This window comes from Xenopus tropicalis, chromosome 2 (genome assembly GCF_000004195.4).
Source record: "Xenopus tropicalis strain Nigerian chromosome 2, UCB_Xtro_10.0, whole genome shotgun sequence".
Taxonomy (NCBI): Eukaryota; Metazoa; Chordata; class Amphibia; order Anura; family Pipidae; genus Xenopus; species Xenopus tropicalis.
In genome coordinates, this window is record NC_030678.2 from 177,495,609 (window position 1) to 177,512,947 (window position 17,339).

Below are 17,339 nucleotides of genomic sequence, written 5' to 3' on the forward strand. Positions count from 1 at the left end.
AGCAGGCCGGCGCCATTTTGTGAATACTGTTATACAGGCAAAGCTTTGTATCCCCCCAAAATCTTATGCATTTGCCATCTGGGGGATATCTAGGAAGTGCTGAATGGAAAGTGAAAGTCATTATAATTAAAAATCTGAGCTGACAATTATATATTGCCTGCCCCGCCTCTAGAGGCGGGGCAGGCAATATATGATTGACAGCTCAGATTTTTAAATACATTTATAATAAAAAAAATAATTTGGGTTTCATGTTTCATTTTTAAAAGGCCTTTATTATACAGCTTGGTGACAGGTCCCCTTTAATAACATCATTGGACAACCCAGGACCCAACTTCCCGGGTGAACTTACCCTTTAATTTTTCAAAACCCCCAATATCCTGTTGCAACTCACTAAAGGCACTTCAGGTGGTCACGTTGTGGGGGCAATTGAAGACCAATGGAGCCAAACTCATATTTTACACTTGACTCCGCCCTCAAGGTTCTTTAGATCAGTTGTAGGAAGCTGTTTAAATTTAGTCACAATGAAACCCCGCCCCCCTGTACAAGGGATTCCTCCTTATCTGTAAATCCAAGACACAAGTCATGGATTTTTCAAAGGGTTTTTAAATGTGTTGGGCGTCTTAGCACCTTCTCCACCGATAAAACCATTAATGATACAAATAAGAACCTCCCCCCCCCCCAAATCAGTAGTCCAGGGCAGAATAATATAACCTGAATTCATATGGTGGAGGAACCCAATAGTAGAGGCATTTTCTTCATGGCTGTGGGTCAAATTGATTATAAATAGGATCCCAGTATATCACCAGAGTCCCACCAAAGGAGTAAGGTAAGAGACAGAAGATCTCAAACCATCAGTAGACCAACCATACCAGAAAAAACCCATGGTGTATGGTGGAGAACCCCAATAGTTGAGGCATTTTCTTCATGGCTGTGGGTCAAAATGATTATAAATAGGATCCCAGTATATCAGCAGATTATAGGAGTCCCACCAAAGGAGATTGGGAATGTCAAAGTAACCTAAGAGACAGAAGATCTCAAACCATCAGAAGACCCACCATACTAGAGAAAACCCATGGTGTATGGTGGAAAAACCCAATAGTTGAGGCATTTTCTTACTGGCTGTGGGTAAAAATGACTATAAATAGGATCCCAGTATATCAGCAGATTATAGGAGTCCCACCAAAGGAGATTGGGAATGTCAAAGTAATCTAAGAGACAGAAGATCTCAAACCATCAGTAGACCCACCATACTAGAGAAAACCCATGGTGTATGGTGGAAAAACCCAATAGTTGAGGCATTTTCTTACTGGCTGTGGGTAAAAATGACTATAAATAGGATCCCAGTATATCACCACCACAGGAGAAGGAGACACTGGTGTGGTAGCTGTACAAAGGAGAATGGGAATGACTTTGCTTGGCTGTCTGCACATGGGTGGTTGAGGTCAATAAGGATGAAAGTTTTCAAACCATTAGTAGATCCACCACAGGAAACCCATATCGTATGGTGCAGAACCCCAATAGTTGAGGCATCTTCTTCCTGGCTGTGTGTAAAAATGATTTTAAATAGAATCCCAGTATATCACCAGATGGAGTCCCACCACAGGATAAGGAGATGCTGGTGTGGTAGCTGCACAAAGGATAATGGCAATGACTTTGCTTGGTCATCTGCACTTGGGTGGTTGAGGTCAATAAGGATGAAGTTAAAGATTTCAAACCATTAGTAGATCCACCACAGGAAACCCATGGCTTATGGTGGAGAACCCCAATAGTTGAGGCATCTTCTTCCTGGCTGTGCATAAAAATGATTATAAATAGAATCCCAGTATATCACCAGTTGGAGTCCCACCACAGGAGAAGGAGACACTGGTGTGGTAGCTGCACAAAGGAGAATGGGAATGACTTTGCTTGGCTATCTGCACTTGGGTGGTTGAGGTCAATAAGGATGAAGTTAAAGATTTCAAACCATTAGAAGATCCACCACACCACAGGAAACCCATGGCTTATGGTGGAGAACCCCAATAGTTGAGGCTGTGGGTAAAAATGATTTTCAATAGAATGACAGTATATCACCAGTTCCACCATAGGACCCTAATTTGGTAGCTGCAAGAAGAAGGATGGGAATTTTGTTGCTTGGACATCTGCACTTGGGTGATTGAGGTAATTAAGGATGAATGGGGGTTCAGAGATAGAAGATCTCAAACCATGAGTAGATCTGTCACACCATGGCAAACCCAAGGAACTAATACTAATTAAATAGCAATACTAACTAAATAGTGAAGGAAAGCATCACAAGGGCGGAGCCTCAGGAGGAAGGACATGGAACTAGAAGACACCAGAATGACCCAACGAGGCACTGGACTCAGCACTGAGAGCAGAGGGAATGAAGCTTCTGCTCACAAAATGAAGCAGCTTTTTTTGTCCTTGACAGGAGTCGGGTTCAGCACAGCTCGCACAGCCTCCGCAAACACTTCTTTGATGCCATCTTGGTTAAGGGCGGAGCACTCCATATACTTTACTGCGTGGATCTGCTTGGCCAGATTTCCACCCTGATGGTTAGTGATGGGCATTTGGTTCTGCTCTTTCAGCTTCTTCATGACATCGGCGTTGTTCCTAAGATCCTTCTTGGTGCCCACCAAGAGAATGGGCACGTTGGGACAATGGTGACCCACCTCGGGGTACCACTTGTGCTTTACATTCTCGTAGGAGGTAGGGCTGGCGATGGAAAAGCAGATGATAAAGACGTTGGTCTGCGGGTAAGAGAGTGTACGGAGTCTGTCATACTCCTCCTGGCCAGCAGTGTCCCACAGGTTCAAGCTAACAGTCCTCCCGTCCACCGAGGTTTGGGCGCTGTAGTTATCAAACACCGTGGGGATGTATTCCTTAGGGAAGGCGTTGGTTGTGTAGCAGATGAGTAGACAGGTCTTTCCCACTGCTCCGTCCCCCACAACCACACACTTAATGCTCTGCATATTGTCCTACTGGGAGTCAGTAGCCTGAAAAACAAGAAGACATCATATAGAGACCATAGGATATGTCTGGCACCTATAGGATTAACTGACCCAAGGCATTAACTGCCCCACCCAATGGCAGCCTCCATATCTATCTGTCTATCTATCAGTCTGTCGGATGACGAAGAACTGACCCAAGACCTTGACTGCCCTCAATCGCAGCTACTCTATCTGTCTGTCTATCTACCTAATCTATCTATCTATCCAACCACAGGATGACGAAGAACTGACCCAAGACCTTGACTGCGCTCAATGGCAGCTACTCTATCTGTCTGTCTATCTACCTAATCTATCTATCTATCTATCCAACCACAGGATGACGAAGAACTGACCCAAGACCTTGACTGCGCTCAATGGCAGCTACTCTATCTGTCTGTCTATCTACCTAATCTATCTATCTATCCAACCACAGGATGACGAAGAACTGACCCAAGACCTTGACTGCGCTCAATGGCAGCTACTCTATCTGTCTGTCTATCTACCTAATCTATCTATCTATCTATCTATCCAACCACAGGATGACGAAGAACTGACCCAAGACCTTGACTGTCCCCCACCCGAATATCTACCATATCTATCTATCTATCATCTATCTACCTACCTATATCTATCTATCTATCTACAGGAATAGATACTCAATGAGGGAAGTAGCAGTGATGGGAAACAGAATGCTGACGCTAGCGGCTCTCACTGGCTCAGTAAGTGACCGACGCGGCAGTATCGTTACCCCCCCCAGCACCCATAGCACCCATTTATTTGCATCACAGTGACTTTCCCGAGTGCAATGTCAGTAACGCTGAAGAAATCCAAGTGCTGCCCCTTCCCGCCAGCCGCAGATGGGGAAGTCTCTACCCTTCCTCATTTCGCTAAAGCATCAGCGCTTTCCTGCCCCTCACACGCATCAGCCTCTCCCACTGGCGCCCAACATACACGCGGGCTTAGGGCCTGCTAGTGAGCAACTCATAGGGCAAATCCCTGCGGCACCCCTGCCCCACCCCATCTGTAAATGTCACATGGTATGATACTAAAATTGGGTGTTCTAAATTGTTTGCATGACTAGCACAGAATCCCTGTTTTAGTCCCACCCACTGCGTCAGTTATAGAACCTGTCCCCCATCCTGTAAGCTGCCATGAGTGTTCTAGCCACACCCACTTTAGTTACAGATTCCCCGCCCCTCCACTGTAATAAATTATACAGGGAACTCTGAGTATCACTCATGTATTATAAGGGATAATGTACCCCCTACTGTAAATGATAAGGATATTAGCAGTCACTGAGGGGTTCTGTGCCCCCCATATAAAGGCACAAGGCTGCAGGCTGAGTTATACAGGGAACTCTGAGTATCACTCATGTATTATAAGGGATAATGTACCCCCTACTGTAAATGATAAGGATATTAGCAGTCACTGAGGGGTTCTGTGCCCCCCATATAAAGGCACAAGGCTGCAGGCTGAGTTATACAGGGAACTCTGAGTATCACTCATGTATTATAAGGGATAATGTACCCCCTACTGTAAATGATAAGGATATTAGCAGTCACTGAGGGGCTCTGTGCCCCCCATATAAAGGCACAAGGCTGCAGGCTGAGTTATACAGGGAACTCTGAGTATCACTCATGTATTATAAGGGATAATGTACCCCCTACTGTAAATGATAAGGATATTAGCAGTCACTGAGGGGTTCTGTGCCCCCCATATAAAGGCACAAGGCTGCAGGCTGAGTTATACAGGGAACTCTGAGTATCACTCATGTATTATAAGGGATAATGTACCCCCTACTGTAAATGATAAGGATATTAGCAGTCACTGAGGGGCTCTGTGCCCCCCATATAAAGGCACAAGGCTGCAGGCTATACAGTAGTGAGTGTGTACATACAGTACTATATACAGTAGATGTATTGCTCAGCAGAGGCCGGAGGAGCCAAATAAAGAAGCTGGGGCCCGGGGGCTACAGTCGGGGGCTATTTATACACAGAGTACAAGGCTCAGGAAACAGCTGAGTGCTCCCCCCCGCTGCAGGCCCAGTACCAGAGGCCATTGAGCAACAAAAAGCTGCAGAGAATGTATTTTTTTTTTTAATTCCTGTCATTCTTGGCTATTTGTGGGGAGCCGCCCTTCCTGCCCTGGCCAACAAACAGTTAAAGAGACTGACAGGCAGAACTCCCTGTGTCAGTAGCACCGCCATGTTGCTCTATCAGGCTGCACTTGTTTCCCAGCATGCCTTGGGCTATAACTCCCAGTAGGTAGAATGATGAGGAGCCACTGAGCAGAGCAATATCCCTCGGGGGCCACATCAGGCCCACGGGCCCCTGTTACACTGCCCTGATGGGTTTGGGTCCAACACACAGAAAGTGACAGGTTTGGGTCCAAACACTGCCCGAGTGGGTCTCGCTGTGAGAGGGTTCTGTAGGGCACTGCCCGAGTGGGTCTCGCTGTGAGAGGGTTCTGTAGGGCACTGCCTGAGTGGGTCTCACTGTGAGAGGGTTCTGTAGGGCACTGCCTGAGTGGGTCTCGCTGTGAGAGGGTTCTGTAGGGCACTGCCCGAGTGGGTCTCACTGTGAGAGGGTTCTGTAGGGCACTGCCCGAGTGGGTCTCACTGTGAGAGGGTTCTGTAGGGCACTGCCCGAGTGGGTCTCACTGTGAGAGGGTTCTGTAGGGCACTGCCCGAGTGGGTCTCACTGTGAGAGGGTTCTGTAGGGCACTGCCCGAGTGGGTCTCACTGTGAGAGGGTTCTGTAGGGCACTGCCCGAGTGGGTCTCACTGTGAGAGGGTTCTGTAGGGCACTGCCCAAGTGGGTCTCACTGTGAGAGGGTTCTGTAGGGCACTGCCCGAGTGGGTCTCACTGTGAGAGGGTTCTGTAGGGCACTGCCTGAGTGGGTCTCGCTGTGATACGGTTCTGTAGGGCACTGCCTGAGTGGGTCTCACTGTGAGAAGGTTCTGTAGGGCACTGCCTGAGTGGGTCTCGCTGTGAGAGGGTTCTGTAGGGCACTGCCTGAGTGGGTCTCACTGTGAGAGGGTTCTGTAGGGCACTGCCCGAGTGGGTCTCACTGTGAGAAGGTTCTGTAGGGCACTGCCCGAGTGGGTCTCGCTGTGAGAGGGTTCTGTAGGGCACTGCCTGAGTGGGTCTCGCTGTGATACGGTTCTGTAGGGCACTGCCTGAGTGGGTCTCACTGTGAGAAGGTTCTGTAGGGCACTGCCTGAGTGGGTCTCGCTGTGAGAGGGTTCTGTAGGGCACTGCCTGAGTGGGTCTCACTGTGAGAGGGTTCTGTAGGGCACTGCCTGAGTGGGTCTCGCTGTGAGAAGGTTCTGTAGGGCACTGCCTGAGTGGGTCTCGCTGTGAGAGGGTTCTGTAGGGCACTGCCTGAGTGGGTCTCGCTGTGAGAGGGTTCTGTAGGGCACTGCCTGAGTGGGTCTCACTGTGAGAGGGTTCTGTAGGGCACTGCCCGAGTGGGTCTCGCTGTGAGAGGGTTCTGTAGGGCACTGCCTGAGTGGGTCTTGCTGTGAGAAGGTTCTGTAGGGCACTGCCTGAGTGGGTCTCACTGTGAGAGGGTTCTGTAGGGCACTGCCCGAGTGGGTCTCGCTGTGAGAGGGTTCTGTAGGGCACTGCCCGAGTGGGTCTCGCTGTGAGAGGGTTCTGTAGGGCACTGCCCGAGTGGGTCTCGCTGTGAGAGGGTTCTGTAGGGCACTGCCCGAGTGGGTCTCACTGTGAGAGGGTTCTGTAGGGCACTGCCTGAGTGGGTCTCACTGTGAGAGGGTTCTGTAGGGCACTGCCTGAGTGGGTCTCGCTGTGAGAAGGTTCTGTGTGAGTGTGAGTGGGGGGGTGTAACTGTTCCTACAGAGAGACCCCCAGAATGAGATGTTTATGCTCCAGGCAGGGCACAGGCTGTCGGGCTCAGGAAACCGACTGGAAATGCCCCGGACGCGGGGCAGACAGGGCAGTTCCCTTATCTCTCAGTATAAATAGCCTGGCACAGACCCACCTACCCGCTGCCCTTCCATCTAATTAGGCCCCATAGTGTAACTGTTAGGGCCACACCCCCTTATCAACACTGGCCAGTAACCCATGGTAACCAATCAAATTGTTGCATTCATTGTTCTAAGGTAATTTGGACCCTAGCAACCAGAGAGCCCCTGAACAAAAACTGAAATAGTTAAAAAAACAAACTACAAATAACAATAAATGAAGACCAATTGCAAATTGTCTCAGAATATGACTCTCTACATGATATTACAAGTTAACTCAAGGGCAACCAACCCCTTTAATGGGGGGGGGGGGGCGCTAGGGAGCGCGCTCAGTGGGTGCTGCTGGGAAATGTACCGTCTCAGAAAGCGGAACTGTTTAGGAAGTTAGAATTCTGACTCATGAATCTGCTACTGGGAAACATGAGTGGGGGGGGGGGGGGGGCGTAAAAAACAAATTCATTTTTAAAACTTACATTTTTGGAAAGTGGAAAAAGAAACCAGAGAGGAACCGTAAAGAGTTGTTGTTTTTGTATTTTATTAGCAAATGATCTGTTGTTATGGGAAACTGCCCCGGTAACAGCGCCGGCCCCTACATCTCTCGGTTTCACAGACTCTGATTCGGAGCTGCTTTTCTTTTAAAGGGGAGATTCACCTTTAGGTTAACTTTTGGTTTGTTATATTCCCAGCAACTTTGCCATTGGTCTTCATTATTTATAGTTTTTATTATGTGCCGCCCTCTTCATACATTTTCCAGCTTTCAAATGGGGGTCACTGACCCCGGCAGCCAAACCCTATTGCTCTGTGAGGCTCCAGTTTTATTGTTATTGTTACTTTTTATTACTTTCCTTTCTATTCGGGCCCTCTCCTAATGATATTCTCATCTCTTGTTCATACCTCTACCTGGTTGCTAGGGCAAACAGGACCTTAGCAACCAAATAGCTGCTGGAATACCAAACTGGAGAGCTGATGAGCAAAAAGCAAAATAACCAAAAAAACATAAAATAAAAAATTAAGACCAATTGCATATGATCTTAGCATATCAATGCCTACATCATACTAACAGTTAATTTAAAGGTAAACCACCCCTTTTCTCAGCTGCAACTGCAACTCCCTGCACCAGCCTACATGACTCTCCCTTTCATTTCATATATTCCCATCAGTGAGAAACAGGGGTACAGCAGTCAGGGGCCCTTGCTAGAGGGGGCCCCTTTAATACAATGCTATTCAAGAGTTGCAAAAGGGGTGGGAAGTGGGCAGGGCTTGTATGGCTCATGGACGTGGCATAATTGGGAAGTGGAGTTCCCCTTTAACAAAGGACTGCTGATTGCTATAGTAACAGAAATAACATTTTTGTGATACATCCGCCAATGTGAAATAGTTCCCACATTTGCATCCATTTTAAAGGGTAACTAAACTATATTATACATCTATGTTATTAATATTGTGGTTCTAACCACAGGGCAGCAGCAGCCATGATCCCATTATAACTCCCCCAGACCTGCAGGCCGAATTCAGTCCCTGAGGGGGTGGGATTCCCTGCTGGCCCCCAGGCAAGTGGTTACCCATAATCCATAACATGCAGGGGATACCTGTGCTCCAATCACGGCACTGAGGAGCTTGCATGGTACCGGTAGCCTAAAGCAAAGTAGCCTCACTAACAGAAGAACCTTAAAGTTGCAAGACAACTTGCAATTGGTCTTCATTTATTATTATTTGTGATTTTTTTTTTCAAGAAACTGTCTTATCTGGTTATCTGGTTGCTAGGGTTCAAATTACTTTAGCAACCAGGGAGTGGTTTGAATGAGAGACTGGTATATGAATAGGAGAGGGACTGAATATAAAAATAGGTGATAAAAGGAACATTAGCAATAGCTTGATTAAATGGGCCATTCTATCACATACTAAAAGTTAATTTAAAGGTGAACCGCCCCTTTAAATTAGGGACCCGCATCAGGGCGGGGACCCTCAGAGGGTTGGGGTCTCAGTGAATGAAAATGAATTAGTAAAAGTGCCTTTTACAGCTGGGGTGAGGCCTAGGGCAGCTAGGGGCACACCCCCCCAACCTACCCCTGCCACGCCCAGTTACACCCAGCCTCATTTCCAGCTAGCCCCGCCCCCCTTTTGAGGTCTACAATTAGGGAGTGCCCAGGGCTGGGCGGTATGTAGGATATAGTAGTACTGGTACCCAGGGAGCCAAGGGGCGGGGTCATACATTCCATGAGGAGACACACTGTGAGGGCCTTGTAATTAAAGGGTAAATAAACCCAAAAAATACCCCTGTGTGGGCGAGTCCTGCCGCTGCCTGTAACGGCTGCCCTGCCTGCATCTGTGCCATTGGAGAAGCATCTGGGGAAAAGCTGTGGTGCCCGACTGGCACAAACCTATTGAAAGAGCAGATTCCAGCCGTAAAGCAACCCCCCCCCCGTTGTGTTTTAGAACCCCTGGCGCAGTAAAGCAGTAAAGCGTCATCTTCATTTACAGAATCCTTTCCCTTTAGCTGCACTGATAACCTTCTAGGCCCCAATGTGAGGCTCCGGCCAAACCAATAGGCACACATAGAGGAACAAGGGGGTTATTATGCCTGTGACCCCCCCAGCCCACGCCGTGCCCTCCTGCACTTCCTGCCCAGATGAGGCACGTGCCCGCCGGTACAATACAAAGGCAGTGCCACGGGCGGCGGGTAACCAGGCGGCAATCACATTACGGCTGTTTTTCCGGGGGCGGAAGTCGCTCTCTTGTTGTGGTTTTTCTTTAAGTAAAGCAGAAAACAAACAGAACTGAACCTCTTGTCTCAGCATCTGGGGGTTCAGCACCCCCTCTTTTACAGGAGTCTGTGTGTGATTGGATTTCAGGCAACCTTCTGATTGGCTGCAGTACAGAAATGATGGGTGGGACCCAGGCAGAACACATGGGGCACATTGGGTCAGTAAATACATGGGGAGCAGCCATCACTTGTGTCTCTGCTAGAGACTGGGGGGGGCAACTGGGGGGCCCAGTGGGTACTGAGCAACTCTGCGCTCTATGTGACAGCACAGCAAGGGTTAATGGGCACACGAGACGTCCGTGTCTGTAAAACAGGAACCAGCACCCCGGCCACAATCTGGGAGCGGCCCAAACGCACAGAGACACCCACGTACCGACACTCTCACAGAGACACCCATGTACCGACACTCTCACAGAGACACCCATGTACCAACACTCTCACAGAGACACCCATGTACCGACACTCTCACAGAGACACCCACGTACCGACACTCTCACAGAGACACCCACGTACCGACACTCTCACAGAGACACCCACGTACCGACACTCTCACAGAGACACCCATGTACCGACACTCTCACAGAGACACCCACGTACCGACACTCTCACAGAGACACCCATGTACCGACACTCTCACAGAGACACCCACGTACCGACACTCTCACAGAGACACCCATGTACCGACACTCTCACAGAGACACCCATGTACCGACACTCTCACAGAGACACCCACGTACCGACACTCTCACAGAGACACCCACGTACCAACACTCTCACAGAGACACCCACGTACCGACACTCTCACAGAGACACCCACGTACCAACACTCTCACAGAGACACCCACGTACCGACACTCTCACAGAGACACCCACGTACCGACACTCTCACAGAGACACCCACGTACCGACACTCTCACAGAGACACCCATGTACCAACACTCTCACAGAGACACCCATGTACCGACACTCTCACAGAGACACCCACGTACCAACACTCTCACAGAGACACCCACGTACCGACACTCTCACAGAGACACCCATGTACCGACACTCTCACAGAGACACCCACGTACCAACACTCTCACAGAGACACCCACGTACCAACACTCTCACAGAGACACCCATGTACCGACACTCTCACAGAGACACCCACGTACCAACACTCTCACAGAGACACCCACGTACCGACACTCTCACAGAGACACCCACGTACCAACACTCTCACAGAGACACCCACGTACCAACACTCTCACAGAGACACCCATGTACCGACACTCTCACAGAGACACCCACGTACAACACTCTCACAGGACACCCACGTACCGACACTCTCCAGAGACACCCACGTTACCGACACTCTCACAGAGACACCCACGTACCGACACTCTCACAGAGACCACCCACGTACCGACACTCTCACAGAGACACCCACGTACCGACACTCTCACAGAGACACCCACGTACCGACACTCTCACAGAGACACCCACGTACCGACACTCTCACATGAGACACCCACGTACCGGACACTCTCAATCTCACAGAGACACCCACGTACCGACACTCTCACAGAGACACCCACGTACCGACACTCTCACAGAGACACCCACGTACCGACACTCTCACAGAGACACCCATGTACCGACACTCTCACAGAGACACCCATGTACCGACACTCTCACAGAGACACCCACGTACCGACACTCTCACAGAGACACCCACGTACCGACACTCTCACAGTGACACCAATATACCGACACTCTCACAGTGACACCAACCTACCGACACTCTCACAGAGACACCAACCTACCGACACTCTCACAGAGACACCCATGTACCAACACTCTCACAGAGACACCCATGTACCGACACTCTCACAGTGACACCAACCTAATGACACTCTCACAGTGACACCAATGTACCGACACTCTCACAGTGACACCAACGTACCGACACTCTCACAGTGACACCAACGTACCGACACTCTCACAGAGACACCCATGTACCGACACTCTCACAGAGACACCCATGTACCGACACTCTCACAGAGACACCCATGTACCGACACTCTCACAGAGACACCCATGTACCCACACTCTCACAGAGACACCCATGTACCGACACTCTCACAGAGACACCCATGTACCAACACTCTCACAGAGACACCCATGTACCAACACTCTCACAGAGACACCAACCTACCGACACTCTCACAGAGACACCAACCTACCGACACTCTCACAGAGACACCCATGTACCAACACTCTCACAGTGACACCAACCTACCGACACTCTCACAGTGACACCAACCTACCGACACTCTCACAGTGACACCAATATACCGACACTCTCACAGTGACACCAACGTACCGACACTCTCACAGAGACACCAACCTACCGACACTCTCACAGAGACACCCATGTACCAACACTCTCACAGTGACACCAATATACCGACACTCTCACAGTGACACCAACCTACCGACACTCTCACAGAGACACCAACCTACCGACACTCTCACAGAGACACCCATGTACCAACACTCTCACAGTGACACCAATATACCGACACTCTCACAGTGACACCAACCTACCGACACTCTCACAGTGACACCAATGTACCGACACTCTCACAGTGACACCAACGTACTGACACTCTCACAGTGACACCAATATACCGACACTCTCACAGAGACACCCATGTACCGACACTCTCACAGTGACACCCATGTACTGACACTCTCACAGAGACACCCATGTACCGACACTCTCACAGAGACACCCATGTACCGACACTCTCACAGAGACACCCATGTACCGACACTCTCACAGAGACACCCATGTACCGACACTCTCACAGAGACACCAATATACCGACACTCTCACAGTGACACCAACGTACCGACACTCTCACAGTGACACCAACGTACCGACACTCTCACAGTGACACCAACCTAATGACACTCTCACAGTGACACCAATGTACCGACACTCTCACAGAGACACCCATGTACCGACACTCTCACAGAGACACCCATGTACCGACACTCTCACAGAGACACCCACGTACCGACACTCTCACAGTGACACCAACCTAATGACACTCTCACAGTGACACCAATGTACCGACACTCTCACAGTAACAGCCATAGTCAGGGGAACTCTCACAGTGTCCCACATGGGTTGGCGAGACAGTCACACACACACACAGACAGTGCATTATGGGTACAGGCACCCAGCACCCACAAAGCTCACTAGCGGTGCCTGCTCTCTGCGTGCCCAGTGCGCGTATAACTAAGGGGGTGGGAGTGTCACACAAAGGAAGTATAATTATATATATATATCTGTATGGTTGCAAAGTGACCACAACTGCACCCAGCAGAATGCTAGCTCCCGTGTCTAACATGAGAAAGTGCAGCTGCATCTGTCTCTGGCCTTGTGCTGTGCCCCTGTACCCACAGCCTGCCCGCTCTGCCCCCCCCCCCCCCCCCCAGCCGGGCAGCTGAGGGACACGAGGGACATGAAGTACAGCCTGTCCATGCTGAAAGTATATTAATAAGGAGGACAATCAGGGAGGGGAGTGCAGTTCTGCTACAACACACACAGTTGGTATTAATATGAAGTTGCCCCTTGCTGCTATAACTGCCCCTGCCCTTCTGGGAAGGTTCCCACTAGATGTTGGAACAGTGTTGCTGGGAGTTGCTCCCATTCAGCCACAAGGGCATTAGTGAGGTTGGGCAGTGATGTTGGGGGTCAGGCTCACAGTCGGGGTTCCATCCCACAGGGGTTCAGTTGGGTTGGGGGTCAGGGTTCTGTGCAGTGAAGGTTCTTCCCATCTCAGCAAACCTATTCTGTAGGAACCTGGCTCTTTGCATGGGGGGACCCCAAAACTGTCCCACTAAGTAGAAAGCATGGAATTGTTCTCAGGATCAGGGCTGTGATTGGTCCATTGCAGGACACCCCCAGTGTCACTCTGCCTTGTGATTCCATGTTAATAAGCCTGACACAGGTTCCTTGCAGGATGAATTATTTCATCATCATTTTCCCATAATGCCCAGAGCCTGCGGATGAGAAGCAGCCCCCCAGCATGCTGCTGCCCCCCCATACCAAAAGCGTAAAACTGGCATGGATGGGGAAATGTGTGAGAATCAGAGGACAAAGAGCAGTAAGTATTTGGGGGGCAGCATGATGCTGGGGGGCTGCTTCCCATCGGCAGGGGCTGGGCATCTGGTTACAATAGAGGGAAGAATGGATGGATATTCGGCAAGAGAACCTGTTCCTGGCTGCTCACTGCTCTGCCCAATCCCAGTCCAGCTTAGAATTTGGGGCCCTATTTAAAAACAGAGGGTTAAATAATTGCAGAGTTAACCCATTGATCCCCAGGGCAAAATCGAAAGGGTCTTGCTTAGTGGCAGAGGGAATGAAGGGAATGTCAGGCTGAAGTGACCCATAGTCAGATTTTCAGCCATGCCCACAGCATGCCCTGCTCTATCCAGCCATGCCCCTTGGAAGGTTGAAAGGTAGGTGAGAGTTATTTGGGTGAGATTGCCAGAATGTTTATTTGATCTCCTAGTTGCCCTTTAAAGCCAAGCCTCTGGGGAGGAGACTACCAACGGTCTAATAGACAGCAGAGTAATACATAGTGGGCTCACATAGTGACAGTAGGGCCTGTGCTTTAATGCTATGATGATTTATGGGTTAGACTGAGCCGGCCTGTAACTTCTAGCTGGGGGCCACTGGCCAGTTAGGCGTGACTAACCCACAAAAGAACAAAACCATTTTAAATACTCATTTAGGGGACCCCAAACCCTGCCAGGTGCTCCTCCAGTTCAGTGTAAGTAGTGTAACCCCAAGATGTCTGCCAACATCACTCCCCACAGGGTTATAACCATCTCCAATATGGCTTCCTCCTTAAGTACCTGCTGGTGTGTCACACACTGTGTCACTACACTCATAATCTAACCTACTGCCCCATCTTGCCCTACTGCCCCACCCTGCAGTAATCTCACAATCTTACCTATTACCCCATCTTGCCCTACTGCTCCAACTCACCCTACTGTCTCCATCTTGGCCTACTTCTCCAACTCACCCTACTGTCTCCATCTTGGCCTACTTCTCCAACTCACCCTACTGTCTCCATCTTGGCCTACTTCTCCAACTCACCCTACTGTCTCCATCTTGCCCTACTGTCTCCATCTTGGCCTACTTCTCCAACTCACCCTACTGTCTCCATCTTGCCCTACTGCTCCAACTCACCCTACTGTCTCCATCTTGGCCTACTTCTCCAACTCACCCTACTGTCTCCATCTTGCCCTACAGTCTCCATCTTGCCCTACTGTCTCCATCTTGGCCTACTTCTCCAACTCACCCTACTGTCTCCATCTTGCCCTACTGTCTCCATCTTGGCCTACTTCTCCAACTCACCCTACTGTCTCCATCTTGCCCTACTGTCTCCATCTTGGCCTACTTCTCCAACTCACCCTACTGTCTCCATCTTGCCCTACTGTCTCCATCTTGGCCTACTTCTCCAACTCACCCTACTGTCTCCATCTTGCCCTACTGTCTCCATCTTGGCCTACTTCTCCAACTCACCCTACTGTCTCCATCTTGCCCTACTGTCTCCATCTTTCCCTACTGTCTCCATCTTTCCCTACTGTCTCCATCTTGCCCTACTGTCTCCATCTTTCCCTACTGTCTCCATCTTGCCCTACTGTCTCCATCTTGCCCTACTGTCTCCATCTTTCCCTACTGTCTCCATCTTGCCCTACTGTCTCCATCTTGCCCTACTGTCTCCATCTTGCCTTACAGTCTCCATTTTGCCCTACTGTCTCCATCTTGCCCTACTGTCTCCATCTTGCCTTACAGTCTCCATTTTGCCCTACTGTCTCCATCTTGCCCTACTGTCTCCATTTTGCCGTACTGTCTCCATCTTGCCATACTGCTCTAACTCACCCTACTGTCTCCATTTTGCCCTACTGTCTCCATCTTGCCCTACTGTCTCCATCTTGCCCTACTGCTCTAACTCACCCTACTGTCTCCATCTTGCCCTACTGTCTCCATCTTGCCCTACTTCTCCAACTCACCCTACTGTCTCCATCTTGTCCTACTGCCCCACCCTGCAGTAATCTCACAATTTTACCTATTACCCCATCTTGCCCTACTGCCCCACCCTGCAGTAATCTTACAATCTTACCTATTACCCCATCTTGCCCTACTGCCCCACCCTGCAGTAATCTTACAATCTTACCTATTACCCCATCTTGCCCTACTGAGTGTCACTATGAAGCCACACAATGTGTACATGCAGGGATACAGCTCCAGCGTAACACACTGCCAGATGCAGCTTTTGCCAGAACCCATACAGCTTGCAATCTAATTGACTATTTGAATCATTTCCTGATCCAGTTTCATATCTCTGTATGTTACATTTCCTTTACAAACTCAGCATTAACTAAAGCTCCCATCAGCCTCAGCCGGTTACTGATGTGAGGGATAGTTTAGCAACAGACGAAGAGAGAGTCTGGGGATCGGTAACAGCAGCAATACAGGAAAAAGAGCTTACAGTCTAGATTAAGGCACTATAAGGCTGCACCTCGCCAGTTCTGGCTGCAAACAGAATGCTGGGAGATGTAGTTTGCCATTTAATGGCGTCTGGTACAGAAGTTAGGGTTGTACCACTGCCCCTCGGAGACATTTGCCGTGGAACACATTATGCACCCGTGGAAATGAATCGTAAGAGTCTGTGGGTGTAACATAAACCCCATAATTACACAACAGGGGAGGGGGTGTGAGACTGTATGAATCTAACTGTTCCCCATGCAATATTACTGCTACACAGCCCCTCCGACATACAGAAAGCCCCCAGCGGAACCCGAGCAAGTGTATATATCATCCCACCAGTCTGGGACCACCAGAACCCTTCTGTGTGTGTTACTCACCGCTCATATCTCTGTGCTGGAGATCAGGGTCCTACTGGAGCTCTCTGGGAGCCCTGGGGGGGTGTGCGGGTACCTGGAGACGATACAGTTACTAGGCAGCTGGCTGGATGGAGGCGTCCTGGTCACATAGATGCTCTGAGGACAGAGAGGCAGGAGAGGGTCTCTGGGTGGGACGCTGGGTGGGACGCGCAGGACTCGGGTCCCCGGGAGGCAGAAGGAGAGAAGTTGGCCGGGGCGAGTGCAGGGCGTTTCTGGCTGGGAGAGTCTCACTAGAGCAGAAGGAAGTGAGTGAGAGAAGAGGAAGTTACAAGAAAGACCTTGTTTAACAGTCCCCCCCCCAACCCCCAGTCTCACCATATTAACCTCTGCTGGGAAGTGCTCCCTGCTGTCAGAGCGGTCCCGCCACATCTGGAGCACATCGGAAGCCCAGGGGTCAACCGTGAGGCCAGACCCCCACATGTTTCTCTTCTAACCCTTTCACCGCCGGGTTGCACCGCCTCACGCTGGCCTGGGAAATAGATTGGGATAGATATTTAACTGAAACACTGTATAGTGGAATAATAAAGTGTCAGCTCCTTTTCCCTAGCCCTGAGGCTTTATCGATATATATATGTGCCGCAGATATAGAGCTGGGGGCTAATAACCTGCGCTTGTGGGCACAGCAGTAG

At 49.9% G+C, this 17,339-nt stretch overlaps 1 protein-coding gene across 2 annotated transcripts; it reads right to left on the reverse strand.

Annotated features, from left to right (window-relative positions):
- Positions 1–371: 371 nt before the first annotated feature.
- On the reverse strand, positions 372–17,185 carry rhog (ras homolog family member G). Of its 2 annotated transcripts, XM_004920259.4 has the most exons (3): positions 17,035–17,185; positions 16,672–16,940; positions 372–2,993 (listed from the first exon to the last, which is right to left on the reverse strand). In XM_004920259.4, the coding sequence occupies exon 3, from the start codon at positions 2,967–2,969 to the stop codon at positions 2,394–2,396; it is 576 nt and encodes a 191-aa protein (XP_004920316.1). In that variant the 5' UTR covers positions 2,970–2,993; positions 16,672–16,940; positions 17,035–17,185; the 3' UTR covers positions 372–2,393. The 2 variants fall into 2 exon arrangements, with proteins under 2 accessions (XP_004920316.1, XP_004920315.1); XM_004920258.4 differs by lacking the exon at positions 17,035–17,185 and having other exon boundaries at positions 16,672–17,006.
- Positions 17,186–17,339: the final 154 nt, after the last annotated feature.